Source organism: Podarcis raffonei, chromosome 5 (genome assembly GCF_027172205.1).
Source record: "Podarcis raffonei isolate rPodRaf1 chromosome 5, rPodRaf1.pri, whole genome shotgun sequence".
Taxonomy (NCBI): domain Eukaryota; kingdom Metazoa; phylum Chordata; class Lepidosauria; order Squamata; family Lacertidae; genus Podarcis; species Podarcis raffonei.
This window is the reverse complement of record NC_070606.1, coordinates 47,023,623-47,041,585: the sequence shown is the minus strand read 5'-3', so window position 1 is coordinate 47,041,585 and position 17,963 is coordinate 47,023,623. Positions and strand designations below refer to the sequence as shown.

Sequence of the window (17,963 nt, the reverse complement as noted above, 5' to 3'; positions counted from 1 at the left end):
CCCTGACAATAAAATGTAGTTGCTAGCTAAGCTCAATTCAAACCCATGGAATTCAACCTGAAATCCTCAATCCACTTGCCTGAGAGTAAGACACACTCTGTGTGACTTGCTCCTGAATAAACCTGCCTAGAATTGATGTCTTGGTCATGATTAACTTTTGATGGATTGTGCCCTACGTGAGTAACAGTTACCAAGAAATTAAGAGTAGGAGAAGATATGTATATATGCAGTAGTAATTTTATTTTTTTACTCCAGGCATCATGGGAAATATTATTTTCTTTATTCCTTTTATTTATAAAGCATTAATTGGTATTGAATTCATTTGATAAAGCCACATGCCACACTTCAGATCTCACAGATGTCATACAGATGAGCAGGACTCTTCCACTGTAAAATAGATGTATGACTTTTCTCTAATCTCCTTTACTGGTACAGCCATCTAATGCACACAACTTGGCAATACAAGGTACCTCAGCAATATTTATTGCAGCATTCTGTGTAAGTAGTCCTCATTCTGGTGTCTTCTATTACTCACTGTGTTCTAAAAAAAAGTTATCTCAATTGAAAAATATATGATCAATGTTATTAGTGTAATCCATTCATAGCTTTATAGACCCCAAGTCTTTCAGGGAGTGTCATAAATCTTCAGGATGACCCTGGTAGGCAGGAGTTTGCTTCACAGCTGTGATTCAATGGATGGCTTTAAAAAATCACAGTGCTAGACAGCTCCCTGTTAGATGAGAAAATCTGGAGACATTTGATCCAGCTCAATTCAACAACCCTAAATCCAAATCATGAAAATACAGAACCAAGTACTTCACTCCATTTGCCAAATATGCACTGCTTTGCAATGCTTAATATTGAGTTACATGTGTAAACAACTGTGGATTTCTTATACCCACAATAAACTCTTTCGGTAATAGCATGAAATGAAACATTCAGATCCAGATATCACTTAAATCAAATGATTTAGGAGAAATTTAACTGTATGAATGAGTGCATATATATTTGTAACCAGTCCCTGAGTGGCACTGGATTAATATGCATCTGGCTTTCTTTTCAAACACAATTTAAACCATCTAACTGGTATTGCACACACCCAAATGAGCATGATTGCATGTGTGAATTCCTCACACTCTTTAAATACATCTCTGTCCCTTCTTTAGGCTTCTCAGCTTCACCTTGACACCACTTTTCTTGGTTTAATACCTCCTCTTCAGCCGCCTCACCCAAGGTATGGTGTGAAGGTCCACAAAGCCACTACTTTGGTGACACTAAACAGGTATGGATCTGATCTGTGCCTGAATGGGAATCACCAGTATGGCACCTTTGGATCCATGGTGGAAGAAAGATGGTATAGAAAGGGAAGACAGTTAATAAAAGTATTCTGTTAGTGATATTCTGCTGTATGTTGTTTAGCTTGCTTACTTGAATCATCTAGATTGCTTTGGGCAACAATATATTTATGATGCAATGATGTCTTTTTTTATTCAAACAGCAATCCCATCACATGCTGCTTTTGAAAGTACCTTCAGCGGCATGTGAGGGGACACTGGGGAACATACCCCACCCAAAACAAGTCCTCTTGGGTATATAAATTTTAGTTCTGCAAGGTTTGAGGTGGGTGAGTGGGATGGTGGTTACAGGCCACAATTGCTGTTTTCCTGCCAGGGACTTTGTACGTTTCCCAACTGCATAAAAAGTAGGAAAATCAATAGCTGAAGCTTTCCATCACAGCATCTTCAAGCTGGGAAAAGTTTCCCCGTGGTGAATTTCCATCATGAAGCTGTTAAAGGCAAACATTCACAACTTGTATAAAATAGATTAGGAAGGCGTCCCATAATTTCCCTCTGTTCAGAGGGGAAAGTAGCTTGCATTTTTAGCAGCACCTGGAGAGTATGTAAGTAAATAAAAAATGGACTGGATAAAATATTAAACTAGAATTTTAAATAACACTGGAATCCTAAACATACTTACTAAGAAATCTAAATTATTTAAACAAATGTAAATTATTCCTGAGTGGATATATTTGGGATTGGATTGGAGCATTCATGTGAAATATGTATATGAAGCCTGGGGTCTTATCATTTGCCTCCCCCCACAAAATAGTAAAGATTTCAAGGGCCACCATTTCCTAGTTAACTATATATGCTGTATATATAGTAACATTATAACTTGCAGTATGTCAGTCCTCTCATTTTGTTAACCTTCTGTTGTACAGGGATTCTGTACAGTAGTAGTAGCTTTGCTTGAAAATGTCTACATTTTAGGGTCCAGCAACTCACTACTAGAGCTTTTAGAAATTCGGTGTTTAGTATATCTGAATGGACTTATGACATCCATTTTTAAAGTAGAAGCAAACAGCTTGCACTGACCAGATAGTAATAATTTGAAGACAAACATATGGGGAAACAATGTACCTCTGTCCTTTTCTCCTCTCTTTCCACAAAACAAACCTTGCACACTTAAATTTCACATATCCAAGGGGGGTTTAGGGAACATGTCCCATGATCAATGTCCCATGACATGCCTTTGAAGGTACTTTCAAAAGCATCATGTGATGGGACTTCTGTTCAAAGAGGAAGAAAGTGTCAACACTTTCACTGGGCATGCCTGTGAAACATAAGGCCTGACTATACCCTTATGTCAAGGAGTCATGGGGAACCTGTGGAGCTCCAGATATTGTTGCACTACAACTCCTATCTTCCTTTCTGGGTGGGGTTGATGGTAGCTGGAGTCCATCAATAGCTGGGAAACCGCAGCTTTCCCATCCCTCAACCTGAGGCAGATTATTCTGGGTGTCATGAAGGGTCAGCAATTTGTTAGTCATTCCATTTATTATTGTTGATCCTTTACTCCCAAGGAGAAGCACTTGTGGGATTTTTTTATTTTTTGGCCAGAAGTGGCAAACAATTCAGCTGGTCCTGGGTACTAATATGCTCCTTGACTAGGATTGTCATTTGCTGTTCTGTCTCAGGCAGCCCCAACACACTTGAAGTCTTTTATTCTGTTCATTTATACGCACCTCCTTTCTGCCACTAGACTCAAACCTAGCTTGGGGCCTTCTCTAGATGTTCCTTCTATTGCACATTTATGATGGTTTGTGCTCATGATGCTATTGGGGTGGCTTTGCATGATTCTGTTTCAATACCTTTTGTGCCTGCAAACATTTTGGGGTGCACATTCCACCACAATGGTCCCCTTATGAAATGATGGCATAAAGTTCACTGGTTCTGGTTTCTCCATCAAAGAAGTGATTTTGAACCAGACCAGGCCTTGATTTTTTTAAATAATAATAATAATAATAATGATGATGATGATGATGATGATGATGTTTTATGTTCTTAACAATTGCCAAATATCGCCCATACTTTTCCCCCCAAAAAATCATTACATGCTAATCAAAACAAAATGAAAACACTCTCCCATCTAATGTGCCTTTAAAGCAAGATAATAGAGAAGGTTTCACAGTTCACTTTTAAGTTAGATAAATACCATCCTGTCTGAGAGTTTGTAAACTGCGGTGTGTCCTCTGACTTTGGAAAGCCACCCAAGGCAGCTGATCTACTCGAACAGAAGTCTGCTTTGTCTCATTGGTTTCACTGAAATCCAAGAGCCTCAGCTTAAGTGGGTTGTGGATCTGACTGGCAGCACTGGCTAGTCTATATTTCCATAGATGTTTATCTCACTTGGTACTCTGTCATGCGATTTCCTTGGCCAGGTGAAATCGCATCTATCTTCTCCTCCACCTCAGGGCTTCCCTTAATGTTGCATAGATACTCAAGTTCACTTACCCCCTTAACAGCCTTTAACCATCTTGAAATTGTTACAATTAAGTCAGTTAAAGTATGGTAAAGAGGTAGGTTTTTCTTCCCACGCTTTCACTGACAATATAAAGTGGAAATTATATATATGTTGGTGAATTCAAATGTATAACCAAGGAGGCCTGTTATTCTGGAATAACTATCACTGGACACAAGGGATGGGACATAGGTGTGCAGCATTAAATGGATTCCTCTGCATGTGAATGCATACTACGTGTCAAAATACGGGACGGAATGCCTCCAGCTTATTTGCAAAGGTGCCTTTAGTCCCTCTGGCATGACACTGTCCTTCTTGTTTTCCTGAGTGCTGAAACCTTCTAGCGATGGTGCCACACTAGAGGGCAAAGAGGGAGCTGTGCAAGTAAGTTGGGGGAAAGTGGAAGAGGTGCAAAATATTGGGATATCTTAACTTAGAATTCAAGCCATCGTGTTTACCTATATTCAAATCTATGCAACTTGAACAAATCTAGTAATTGACTCAACCCATTTGAAACTTCTGCAATTGGGTTCCAGCTCTGAGGGGAATGGACCCTGCCTGGAGACTTGACAGTCCAAAAAGGCAGCACACAAAGGAGAAAGTCCAAAATGATCACGGAAACAGAGCAACTCCCACATGAAGAAAGGTTCAGAGAAAAGACAAGTGAGATGATGCATGACAGAGATGTTTAAAATTAAGCCTGGTGTGGAGAAAGCAGAAACAGGAAAGTTTTTCTTCCTCTCTCATAACACTAGAATTTGGGGACATCCAATGAAGCTGAACGTTGGAAGGGGGGGAAGTGCTTCTTCACATAGCTCACAGTCAAGCTGTGGAATTTGTTCCCAGAAGAGGTAGCGATGGCAACCAACTTGGGTGTCTTTAAAGGGGCTTAGACAAATCCATGGAGGATAAGGCTATCATTGGCTATTAACCCTGATGGCTATGTTCTATCTCTGGGTAGTCAGATATCCAGAGAATACCATTTGCTGGAAACCATGGGAGTGGAGAGGGTTATTGCACTATGGTCTTGCTTGCATGCTTTCCACAGGCTTCCGGTTGGCAGCTGTGAGGACACAATAGTGGACTAGATGGGTCACTGGCCTGATCCAGATTGCTTCTCTTAGGTTCTCATGGGAAGAGAAAGGACACAGCAGAAAAGTACAGAACAGAATATATACTGCACACTGTGTGGTAAATAATCCCAGTTCACTTAGTTATATTGTAAAATATGTAACCATGTGTTTTCAGTGCTTCCTTCCCCAACACACAGAGAGAGAGCTAAAAGAAATTAATAGTTTGTTTGGTGTACATTGTTAAACTTGCCATGTATTTCAGACTGGCAAAAATTGCTCTGTTCCTCCTGAAGGTCCATTGAGCTGTGCGTCGCTCAGTCCAGGAAACGTGTTCGAGGCACAGTTACTGCTGAAATAGGGATGCTGAAATCCCATTGAGGTGAATGGTATTTGAGCAGCTGAACTGTGCCCTGGACTGCAAGCCAAGAGACGTCACTAGTTCTTCTTCACAGGACCCAGAAATAGAAACACTTCCATTCAGCCATCAATATTGCATAAGGAGAAGCTGGTCCTTCCAGACAGAAGGCGGGATCACTTGATCTTTGTCTCTTTCTCCCTTTGCATCAAATGCAGGGCCTTCAAATATATTTATTTCCTTTGAGTTTAAGACCCAGTAAGCCAAAATACTGTTAAAAGCAGTATAGCCAGAGAAGAACTTCTTGTGATGTTCATCAGATACAGCCAAAGTGGCTCCCTGTGGCTATTTTGGACTACAGCTCCCATCATCCCTGTCTCTTGGTTGGGGTTGATCAGAGTTGTAGTCCAACAATATATGGCAAAGCCTGCCTGTACGAGATCCCTGGGGTGGTTCATTTGCCATTTGTATCATATTAAGGCTGTGTACACATGACTGGTTTAGACACAGCTGGGTTGTTCTTTTTCTCAATTCAGGTCAAAACTGAGTGGGGGGGGGGACCACAACAACATTTTGTAAGAAACAATAGGACATATGCATAAAGTCATGTGCGTACTGTTTGCCAAACCAGCATTGGATGCAGAATAAATAGGAGTGGTTACAAAGCCTAAATTCATATATTCCAGAGGGAAGGTAAGCGTGTTAAGTTTCAATCTACTAGGAGTAACTGAGTCAGGCTTCCTTCTAAGTATGCATGTGTAGGATTGCACAGTTAGTTACAGCAGCAGGGCTGGGCCAAGACATTTTGCTGCCTTGGTATCCTTCCCATTTCCATATAAAAAACACAACCAGGGGGGCAGCTGAATCTGATTTCAACTCTGAGGCAACACACTTGCTTAAACTGTGCAGGGGAGGCAAGCTTGGGACACTCAGGGGATATGGTTGGCCCACTGTTACCGCCCACCCTCAGCTTCTGCCGCCTAAGGCAGCTGCCCCACTCTGCCTAATAGTAGGACCAGCTTGCACAGCAGCCACCTTAAAAAAGAAAATGACAGATTTATCCTGGCAAAAAGTTTGATGGACTAGGGCCTGCCTCATTTCCTAAGGAAGAATCCTGTAGCACCTTAAAGACCAGCAAATTTATAATGGTGTAGACTTGGGTGAACGACTTCTCTTTAATTAAGGTGCTGCAGGACTCTAGAGGTTTTGCAATAGCGTAAGCACAGCCTCTGGAAGCATGAACTTAATTCAAGCACCTCTTGAAGTGGGTACTAATCCACAAAAGTCTTATGTCACAATAAAACTATTCGTCTTTAGGATGCCACGGGTCTCTTCTTTCTGGACCTCGGTGGGAAATGGACACAGTCACACACGCAGCAGTTGGACCCCAGAAGACTCCTGAACGGTCGCGTAGAATAAAGCAGAAACCACGGTTCTTTATCGCAGGGAAGTCCAACAGAGGGCGCTATGCCCTTTAGTTTTGCTAAGGGGAAAACCGGAGCCGGGAAGAGTGCAAGCGGATTATTTTGGTTGCTTCACGTAATTAATTCCCCCAACGCACACACGCGCTCCACAAAGTGCTGGTGGCAACGCCATTCAAAACAATGTATATCCGATATATATAGGATTGAGGCAGTCAAACTAGTGATAGGCATCTGCTTTTCTTTTTGATCGCCGATCATGAAGACCATGCCAGTAATTCCATCTTGACGACACCAAGACTACACTGTAGCGGCAAGGAAGCAATGGGTTTTGGGGAGGGTGGCGGTGGGGGGAAATCCATGTGTTACGTGACTTTCATTTGAGAACGATCTCGATAAGAGGAGGAGAGAGTCACGGTTTCTCAGAAGCAGCAGCCACTTAGGCAAATCGGATTTATAAAGAGATCTATTCTGATCTGTCCTGTGGTTATTCATACAGCTACCGACTTCCACGGCGTGTGACTTTGCCGAGTTACATAAGCAAACAAACAAAAAGGGGGTGAGAGGGAGGAACAACAACAGCCACCTCCTTCTCCCAGCAATGACATTAATAGGAACTTCTATTTCATTACATTTTTCATATCTTTTCAGCCAGCTATAATGCTCTCGGTGAGTGGGTGTGCGTCTAGATATATTTCACAGGTCATCTTCGAAGTCTATAAAGACCAATCTTAATTTTCTGCGAGAACCAGATGTGACACCGGTCAAAAGCTTGATTTCACCCAGGGTGGTTTGTTTCTCCTTAGAGGCACCTCGGCAGCATCTTCATGTTTGCCCGGTTTTTTTGAAGGCATCTCAGATAAGCCAAGCCAACACTGCTCTAGAGCCGGCTGTCGATAAAGTTTTAACGCGGATTTCTGTCTGAAAGCAATGACGTGATCCATGATGGTTGTCCTCTTCCCCTGTAGTAGTAGGAATAATAACAACAACAACAATAGTGTAAAACATTCGGAAAATGTGTGTTTAATTTTAGGAAAGATTCGTAGAAGGGCAATATGGGTATGGGGAAGGGGTCCGTGACTCTAAAAAGAAAGAAAGAAAGAAAGAAAGAAAGAAAGAAAGAAAGAAAGAATTTGCAAAACTGGTAGGTAGGATGTGGCAGGGATATCTGGAAAAATATGGGAAGCAAAACGAACTATTGTAGCTGAATGGATTTTTTTCAGTTGCAAAGTAGTGACTTTGATTAGATTCCCACGATCGCTTCCTTCGATTTCCTCGTGTCAACAGCAAAAAATAGATGTGTGCAGGGATGCCAAGGTATTTTTAAGTTCAGGTTTTTTTATTTAAAAAGGGGGGGGGAGAAATTTGCTTCTGTTCTATCTACGTTATAAGCACCCTTCACATTTCTTACCAAATTTGTTTTCTCCCCCCAAAAATTACCAAAAAAGCAATAAACCTAACTGCAAAAAAGAAAAACTAAATTCAAGCAAGGCACATTAGAGGAGAGTGTGTCCGGCGTGTGAGTGTAGAAAGCACTGTGTCCTCCACATATGTTTTATTCTGTCCCACTTTTTAAAAAAACAACATTTTGGCAAGTAGCAGGCAACCTCTTTTTTTAGGTGAAACCTCCAAAACTACCTGAGCATAGTTGTGCAGCGTTCTTGCTTTAAATTTACATTACCTATATTTAGGAAACCATATTCAGTCTTTAACAAGGTGATCCTACAATGTATATTCAGAAGCAAACCCCGCTAAGTTCAAAGGCATAGGGTTGCCCTAAATCTATTTTGCTTAAACGTGAGAGAGTTCAGAGGATGCAGAAAGCAACCTAATGAGAGACAGACCGGTTTTATATGAATGAAAAACCTCTTCGCAGAATATTCACAACGAGCAATAGCTTTAGGCTCTTAGACTTATCCTCGCTCCTACACATATTTGTCTCACCGGGACCAATGGGGCTTAAGTTCTAGAGTATATTATTATTATTATTATTATTATTATTATTATTATTATTAATTGGTGCATCTGTCCGTGCGTGGCGTCCGTGCGTGGCGAGGAACACTTTGCTTTCACCCCGTTCCTGTTCATCTGGTCTTAGGCTGCTGGTGACGTTTGGTTTGGCAACAATTATCTGTCTTGATCTGTAGAGTGAACAGTCTATATCTATTTGGATCCGGTTCTCCATTTATCTTTATTTCTCTCTCGGGAAATAGCTCTGTGGAGAAGCTTTGAATCTGACACGTCAATTGCGAGCGCCTTCTCCAAAAGGCCAGCATGTTGTTGTTTTTTTGTTTTTTGTGTTTTGTTTTGTTTTTGTTTTGAAGTGATCGAGCTATGGATCCCCTGGGGAAAGGTCAAATCCGACGTCGAAGCTTTTTTGTGGGGGGGGGGGGAGATGGGATCGGTGCTGTGGTGCTGATGGTATCGGGGTACTTTTCCACCCCGAGGGCTCACCCCGGATGGGATGAAGCTGCTCTGGAGAAGGGCAGCGCCGGCCGCCCCGTTTTAGGCAAACGGGATTCGCTCCCGCAGAGCCGGGGAAGCGAACCAGAGCGAGGCTGGGTTTGGCTGCTGCTGTCGGTGTGTCGGAGGCGGCCAGTCGAGTCTCCCCCCCCGCCCTCCAATCCTTGGGGAAGCAACCCCAAGGAAAATCCCTGCCGCTGCCTCCTGCCCCATCCCTAACCCCATAGCGCAGAGGAGGTGTCCAGGCTGGCTGGCAGGTTTGGCGCGCGACCCTCCTCCTGATCTTTCTTCCGGAGGGTCATGGGTAGGGGAGTTTGTACAGAGTGAGCACTCTGTGTGTGTGTGTGTGTGTGTGTGTGTGCGCGTGTGTGTGTGTTGCAGGGGGGTCCTCACTTTGTGCGTCCTCGTCGCCCCCTTCCTCGGCGCGGTGGTTCTTCAACCGAGCCAATACCCTTTTGTGCTAATAGCCCTGTCCTCATTTGCTGCCTAATTGGACTATATAAAGCCAATAAGAGGCGAGCTCTCGTAGCCTGGAGCCAAAGGACCAAATCGAAGGGGGGCGTGGAGGCAGCGAGAGATGGACGGGGCGGCGGCGGAGGCGGCGGGGAGAGGCGAAGGAGGGGGGGTGCGCGCCGCCTGCCTCTCCTTCTCTCCCTCTTCTCCCTCACTCACTCTGCTTTGCCCTGCCTAGTGGCACTGGGGGAGTCCGGGGGCCCAGCCGACGCCGCTGACGCCTTGCCCGGCCCGAGGCCGCTTGCCACGCTCCGCGCCCCAGCGCCGCTGCCGCCGCCCAGCGCCACCCCACTGGGCTTGACATTTGGATTTCCGCGTTAGCATTCGGCGCCGGGTTGACGCAGGAGAAGCCGCAGCAGCAGCACCGGCAGGAGGAGGAGGAAGAGGAAGAGGAGGAGAAGCGCCCCCCACGGACTTCCAAGTCTCGCTGCCTGGCTGGCTGGAGGACCGGGACTCGTCCGGGTGTCGTGCGGCCCCCACCTCCACTCCATCCCTCTCCCCTTCCTTCCCCCTGCCGTCCTTCCCCCATGCCATCGGCCAACTCGGAGCCACTCCGGAGCGCAGTGTGAACGCCGTCCCGCGGACGTGGGCAACGTGGGAAGGATGCCCGAGACCGGACAGGACGCCCCCGGCAGCCAAGCGCAGCCCCCGCCGCCGCCGCAGCAGCAGCAGCAACAGCCCCCTCCGTCGTCGCAACCCAAGGAGTCGCCGTTCTCCATCAAGAACTTGCTCAATGGGGACCACCCCAAGGCGTCTCCTAAGCAGCCCCGGGCGCTCTTCCCTCCGGCGGCCAAGGGGGCTCTGGAGGGGGCCGGCTTCGCCCTGTCGCAGATGGGTGACCTCGCCTTCCCGAGATTCGAGATCCCGGCGCAGAGATTTGCTTTGCCTGCACACTATCTGGAGAGGTCCCCTGCCTGGTGGTATCCTTACAGTTTGACGCCCGCCGGAGGCCACCTGCCTAGGCCAGAAGGTACTGGAGATCAAAGTCCTCTCTCCATCTCGCTCCCTCTTCCCCTCCCCAGTCTATTCAGCCCCCCACCCACCCATCCATTTCAGTAACCCATTCGAGCCAAGCGGGTCCAGGTCTCTTCCTGAAGGAAGCCCAGGTCTTTGTCACCAAGATGATTGGACTCCATCTCCATTGCTCCGTTGTGGTTTTCCTCGGTGGTCTCTGCTCTCCAGGGTCAGCCAGGTCTCCCCTTCCTCTCCCAAACAAGCTTTCCCCCGGGGCAGATAAAGCCTTCCAGGTGTGAGCTGGGGTTTCCCGGTATCAATGAGAAGTAGCGATGTTTCCTTAGTCATCACTGACTTGTAGGCACTCGCCAGAAGAACATTTATTTAGTTTTGTGGAGATCAAAGGTTGCCTTTCGTTTCATCACCAAGAAACTATATGCACTGAACGGAGTCCCCCTCTTTCCACCCCTGGCCACCTTCACATCCCTCTCTGCGCCCCATCTGTTACTCCCCTCTCCCCTCCAAGTTTGGTGCCACTCTAATTTCCACGGGATTTATTCAGAAACATGAGGCATGTATCATACTGTATCTAAATATCTTATCTCTGGTTCAGTCTCTCGTCCCAACCACACTTTCGTGGAAGGAAGTCCCGTGAAATCCCCCACAGGACTTGCTTCCAAAGAAGTGTAGCTAGGATCCGACGAGGCTTACTCACAAGTAAATCAGCCTATCAGCTAACGGTGGGGATGTGCCTGAGAAGCAAGGAAAAGGCCATTTCAGGAAGTTCATTGACTTCCACGGTGCTCACGCTCAAGTTAGGAGCAGTTAGGATCGCAGCCTTTCGGTGGAGGAGCCCAGGGCTGCAATCCTTAAAAATTCAGAACTTGAAAGTCAGCTCCATACAACTAAATGGGACTTGCTGTCCAGCCCATTGCAGGAAGAGGAGGGAGTCAAGGCTGCTGGGTGGAGGGCAGGAGGAAGTTCCACAATGCTCAATGGGGCTTAGTCCTAAGAGAAGTGTGCATTGGATTTCAACCCGACTTAAATCACTGGGAATAAAAATGACTTCTTCCCAAGCATACACCTACTGCAGATCTCCCTGTTGTCCTACTCAGAACAGACCCATTGAAACTAATGGACCTAAGTTAGTCATGGCCATTCATCTCAATGGATCTACTCTAATCATTCTGTTCGCATAACTGCCATCATACGCATTTTTTCCTTTACCGAGCAGAGAAGTCCCATTAGCTGAATCAAACGTGCCAGGTCTCTTTCTCGGAAGTGTCTCTGCAGAGTCACCCCGAAGAGGCAGCGTCCCAGCGCCCTCTTAGGTGCGTTTCCTCGGAAGTAAGCCCCAGCTGTGTCCCACTAGGCTTACTCCCTCGTGAGTTCAGTCACAAGCCCACTTTCCAGGGAGTGAGCTCCACTCCGCTCAGCAGGGAGGAGAGAGAGAGAGAGAGCTTGACAGTCGTGCAGGGCTGACGGTGGCCTCGCTGGCTGCTCGGATCTTGACTTTTGCTCTTTGTGTGCGTGTGTCTTGCTGTTCCTCTGCAGTTTCCGTGGACAAAGCCTTCCTCAGAGACTCCTCGCCGGCCTCGGTGGGCACAGACAGGGACTCCCCGGACGAGCCCTTGCTGAAGGCCGAGCGAGAGGCGAAGGAGCTGGACTCCAAGAGCCCCGACGAGATCATCTTGGAGGAGAGCGACTCGGAGGAGGTGAAGAAGGAGGAGAGCGGCGCCGAGGACTGGCCAAAGCGCGAGTCGGAGGCGGGCAGCCCGGAGAAGAAGCCTTGCCGCAAGAAGAAGACTCGCACCGTCTTCTCGCGCAGCCAGGTCTTCCAGCTGGAGTCCACCTTCGACATGAAGCGCTACCTGAGCAGCTCCGAGCGCGCCGGCCTGGCCGCCTCGCTCCACCTCACCGAGACTCAGGTCAAGATCTGGTTCCAGAACCGGCGCAACAAGTGGAAGCGGCAGCTGGCCGCCGAGCTGGAGGCGGCCAACCTCAGCCATGCCGCGGCGCAGCGCATTGTCCGGGTGCCCATCCTGTACCACGAGAGCGCCGGCGCCGACGGCGGGGGCAGCGGGGCGGGCGGAGGCGGCGGAGGCGGCCCGACGGCGGCCAGCGCGCCTGTCAGCCAGCCCCTGCTCACCTTCCCCCACCCCGTCTACTACTCGCACCCCGTGGTCACCTCCGTGCCGCTCCTGCGGCCCGTCTGAGGACTGGGCCTAGCTCAGACGGACAGGGGACGAGTCAGGGAGGCAGGAGGAGAACGGAGCAGGGAGGGAGGGAGGGAGGGAAGGAAGGCATGAGAAGGGGTCATGGATGGATGGATGGAAGGAGGGTGGCTTCTTTAAGAACCGCGTTGAGGGACAGCCACCCTCTCTTGCCTCTCTCAGCCCAGGCCTCCGGGACGAAGCGATCGCCCCCCATCACCAAGGACCAGCAGGAACCAAGCAAAGATTTGGCTGTGTAAGTAGCGCCCGGATGCTCTGCGCAACGCCCGGCGTGGAGAGACTCTTCCCCTTCGCGGTTCGCTCCTTCTACTTTTGGGTTGTTCAGGAGGAGGACAGAACGGTCGTGGTGAGACCACCACAGAACTACAACCCGGGCTCTGTAGAAGTAGAGAGTGGGGGCTGATGAGAGCGCTTAGCTTTGCTCTGCTTTAAGGTGGATTTGGCTATTTAAAAATAAATAAATGGAGAAGCGTTGCGCAAAAGGAGATCACCCTCGTGCACTGGTGGTGGTGGGGAGAAATCACGTGTCCAGATGGTGCCAAATGCTGGCGGGGAGAGGAGGGGGTGCTATGTTGCTTGGAAGCCTCCTGGCTTTATGGCCCTGGTCCACTTTTGCAAGGATCTGTTGGTCCTAACTGCCCGAGTCTCCAGTTCTCTGGGATCTCTAAGGAGAAACGCGGCAAGCGTCACCGTGAACCATTTTTGACTTGATTATTTATGACACTCCTTATTTTATTCTGTTCCGGGTGCGTATATCTTTAGTTCTTTCTTTCTTTCCAGAATAATAATCATGATAATCATAATAAAAAAGATGTTGTGGAGAGCTGTAGTCCTTCCCCGGTCCCCGTTTCTTCTTCAAAGCAGCAGCTCCTCTGGTTTATACCGCTGACCTGTGCAATACTGTACGATTCTGAAAGCACTATAGGGTGTATTTTTTGTGGGGGGAGTTGTAGGTGAGGAAATGTCGGGTTTTGGGGGGGAGAAGTGCACAAATATAACGGGGGAGACAAAAAAGGGGGGACGGACAAAAGGCAGCTGCTCCTGAACTCCAAACTTCACAAGAGGTCGAGTGTGTCGGGCGCTTTAAGTGATGGACAATCAGTCTCTTTAAAGACGAATTGTAACTTATTTGCTATTCTGTACAGCTTTCTTGTCAGTTTCAAGGAGGGCGCGTGGGGTTTTTCGCCTGAATGGGGTGGAATCTCGAATTCTTTCGTGTCAGTCTTTCTCACCTGTTGTCTGACAAATTATTCCCGGGCCTCCCCAGATTTATTCCTCTCCCCACCTTCTCCCTCTCTAGCAGGGATCAGTCCTATTTTTAAAATTTAAAGAAGAAGAAGAAAATATTGTTATAAGAATTCAGTGTCGTGATTGGAGGGAGGGGCGGGCTGAAACAAATAAAGAAAACCTGTTCATTACTGGTGACGATGGTGGTGTTTTGCTTGATTATTTTAGAAACGGAAGGAGGGGACTTTGGGAAAGGAGAGATAACAGGTGTCCTAAACCGTCTCGCTAGTGGGACGCAGGGAAGCCCGCCTCTCCAACTCCAAGGGATCGCTGAACCTGCAGAGGTAGACAGAGGAGTCTTTGTTCTTCAAAAAAAAAAAAAAAAAAAAGGCGGGGTGGGGGGAACGAGCCGGCCAGGTTTGCCTGCGCAGAGGAGACTTTTTCTAAAGCAGTTTTTTAAAAAACAAAAAACCTCCACATAAGTCGAAAACGCCTGTTGCTGAGACTAGCAGGCGTTTTAGGGGCCTTGTAGACCTATGGATAATCGGCTGCGCCTTCGAAGTCCTACGTGCGGTCTCAGGTAAACGTTTCTGCTCCAGATCATCCATTCACAAACAAAACGACGCATTTGGGCTAAATTTACAGACCTCGTCGCTTTCGGTAGGAGAAAGAATCAGGAGACTGGGATAAAACTGAGAATCTGAGCAAAGGTGGGTTTTCTTTGTTTTTGTTTAAGGATGAGAATAGATCGGTGGGTTGTGGGGCTGGGAGGGGGATCCTTGTCCTACAGGGAAGTCCTTTTTTAAAAAAAGAAAATAGGGGAGACGCTTGTGCTTGCAAGAACCAATGCGCTCTACGTCTGGTTTCGGCCCTTCTCCGCTCTCTCTGGAGTGTTCTGCAGTAGATAGCAGGCTGATGGCTTCACACGCCGCGAGCAACGGGTTAAAAAACCCCTAGCGTCACAGCTAGAGACGGAGAAAGGCAAGCAGAGGGGAGGATTGATTTGCACAGCCTTTCTGCGCGCTGAAGTGGGCAGCGCGCGCCGCTTGTTCCAACTGTGAGTCGCCGCGTGGCCTCCACCTCTCCCGCAGCTCAGCATTCGAACTCAGAACCCTGAGCCTTCGCCAGTATCAGATTGGCTGACAGAAGCTTCTAATCGGGAAAGACACGCGCTTGGTCCTTTTTTTACTTTTGGAGAGACTCCGACTCTGGAGCCTTTCTGGTGTGTCTGGAAGCTCTCCAAGCGCACGGGGCCGGGATTAGGTTTCCAATCCGAGTGTATCTCTGTTGCAGAACTGCTCCAAAGCCGCAACACTCAGGGGCAGATTCAAGGCACCTTATACCCTAATGGAAGCCCCTTCCTAGTCCCACTTTGAATCCGATTTCACTCCGGTTTGCCAATGTAAAATGTTTCTAAGCGCCAAATCAGGCTGCTGGAGCTTTCCATTCAACTCCGAGAGAATGAAAATCATTGATGCTTACTACAGCTTTTTAATGAATTTGCTCTTCAGCAGTCCATCCAAGAGAGGGAGGGAGGAGAGAGAGAGAGAGAGAGAGAGAGAGAGAGAGAGAGAGAGAGAGAGAGAGAGAAGGTCATGGTTCTGTTGTTATTCACTCCAGAGAAAACTTACCCAGATAGTATTTTTCTGGGCGATTTTTGTTTTCTTTGTTCCATCTCTTGAGCTCAATTGGTACAGGGTGTGTGCTCTTCAATAGATCTTTGGGGCCCGCTTTGAGAGATAATATCGTTTTCCGTTTATAGAAAACTGTCGTGAATAATTCTGTGTGTGTATGTATGTATACAGTTGAGGCAAGGTTTCACCAGAAAAGAAAGAAACAAGAAGGAAGGAGAAGAGATAACCATTTATTTTCCTTTCGTTTGGGATTAAAACCTCTTGGCCTGTGTGATAAATGGAAAATAAACAGAAATGTAGAGTCAAAATACGATCTTCCTTGTGTCACCTGCAAACAAGCTGATGCCTTTGGGCTGTTTGCAATACTAACTTTGGGCCAAGCCACTAGCAATCCATTAAAAAGCCCTGTTGCAACAGCAAATATCTCCTTCCATTGGCGAACACCCTGCCGCAATGTTATCAAACGCCGAGAAAAATAACTTCTCTATTTGTGGTTAGTGCCTAGAAAACGGTTCCTGGCTCACCCTGTCTTTACTCAATCGAGAAAGGACCAGTTGGAGGCGAGCACAGCTTGTTGCCCCCCCCCCACCTTATTTCTTTATCTTTCTTTTATATGTTACACCTGCTTCTGTTGCCTGCAATTCCCCCTCCCCTCTCTGCCAAAGCGTTCCGGTTCAGAATTGCAACAGAGTCCATATCTATTGGCTGAGACGAGAGGGTTTCCCCACTAGCCTATGTGTCCAGGGGTCAAGGCCTTATAACGCAGCCTTCTCCAACATGCCCCCCATATAGGGCTGTGGGGGTTGTACAACGCAGGTTGGCCAGTGTGAGAGCAGGATGCTGGTCTGATCCAGCAGACTCTTTTTAAGAACGTAAGGAAAGCCTTCTGCATCAGACCAATGACCCGTCTAGTCCAGCATCCTATTCCCACAGTGGCCAACCAAAGATTTTGGAGTACAACTCCCAGCAGTTTCGGCTGGTACTCATGGCGTGTTATATTCCAACATCAGCTGGAGGGCACCAGCTTGGCGAAAGCTGCTGCGATTTAAGGCGCGGTGTCATCAGACACTGCGATTAGGAACCTTTGGCTAGCTAGACAGTCAGTTGGTAGGGAGCAAGTCCTGATCCGCAGCCCACTTAATGACCCCGAATTCCTCCTTCATAAGACCAACGCTCAAGCCGCCGAGTTCAAAATCAAACTCCGGTGCGCAGTGAGGAAATGGAGGAGTGGACAGGTCTTGGGCGCCCCTACGCCTCTCATTCTAACCTCTTGTTGACCTGAGGTCCATTCTCTCTGAAGGGCCCCAAGCAGGGCTTCTCCTTCCTCCAGCCCCCTGAAGGAACCCGCTGGAAGGGAAGCACAACTTCTTCAGGTCTGTTGATCTGCCCCCTTCTCTCCCTCTCTCTCCCCGAGGCCCTTGCTTAAGTATAATTTCAGCTCCCTTCAAACGCAGTCTACAGCTCACTGAAATCAAGGTCCAAGGACCCACTTTTTTAAAAAGGAGAAGAATAGATCCAGGATGGACTCCTCCAAGTCTTGCTTAGAAAAAAAGAAAAGCATTCACATTCAAGCCAGCGATGTTTTAGTAGCAAGTGGGAGTGAGTGGGAAACGGCCACCCAAAAGCAATTCCTGCGCGTCATTGCGCGCCAGCTACAGGCGTTTGCGTGGATAAGTCAGGCGCGCGCCCCTAGACAAACTTGCTTCGGTCTGCAAAGTTTGCCGGGCTGCTCTGGGCTGTTGAAGGACCAGGGTTTTGATCTGGGGGTTAAGTAAGAGCCCTTGCTCACCCTCTCTTTCTAGGCCCGCACTTGGCCATCCCTAGCCAGGGCGCAAGGAACAGGCCTTCCCCGAGCCTCTGACCTGAGATCACATAGGCTGCGCTTGGAAATGTCAAACGTTTTATATGCAACGCGTGCGTTGAACTGGGGCTCCTTTATATTGGACAGTAAAGAGGGCTTATTTCTCTTGTAAAAAACAATAGGTGGAAGTAGCAACTCAATCCCAATGGATTGTTGTACCTTTTATTTAAATAATAATAATGGTTCCAAACAAATCTCTTGGAAACCACCAAGGCAAGCCTGTTTGGTCTCAATTCAAAGGCAGTTGCTGCCATTTCTTAATCTGCAGCCACTCCACCGCCACTTCTCTTTATTGCCGAAATTGGACTCTGACAAATCTCTGCCTTTGTTTGTCATGCAAGAGAGGGAGAGTCTACTTTATCTTCCCCTGTTCCCTTCTGTCTCTCCTCTCCCCCCCCCCACCTTCGCCATTCTTTTCTTTAAAGCT

The 17,963-nt window shown here is 47.5% G+C and overlaps 1 protein-coding gene across 1 annotated transcript; it reads left to right on the top strand.

Moving 5' to 3' along the window:
* The first annotated feature begins 9,710 nt into the window (after window positions 1-9,710).
* HMX3 (H6 family homeobox 3) lies at window positions 9,711-14,232 on the top strand. Its single transcript, XM_053388968.1, has 2 exons — window positions 9,711-10,596; window positions 12,135-14,232. The coding sequence occupies exons 1-2, from the start codon at window positions 10,230-10,232 to the stop codon at window positions 12,794-12,796; spliced, it is 1,029 nt and encodes a 342-aa protein (XP_053244943.1). The 5' UTR covers window positions 9,711-10,229; the 3' UTR covers window positions 12,797-14,232.
* The last annotated feature ends 3,731 nt before the right edge of the window (window positions 14,233-17,963 follow it).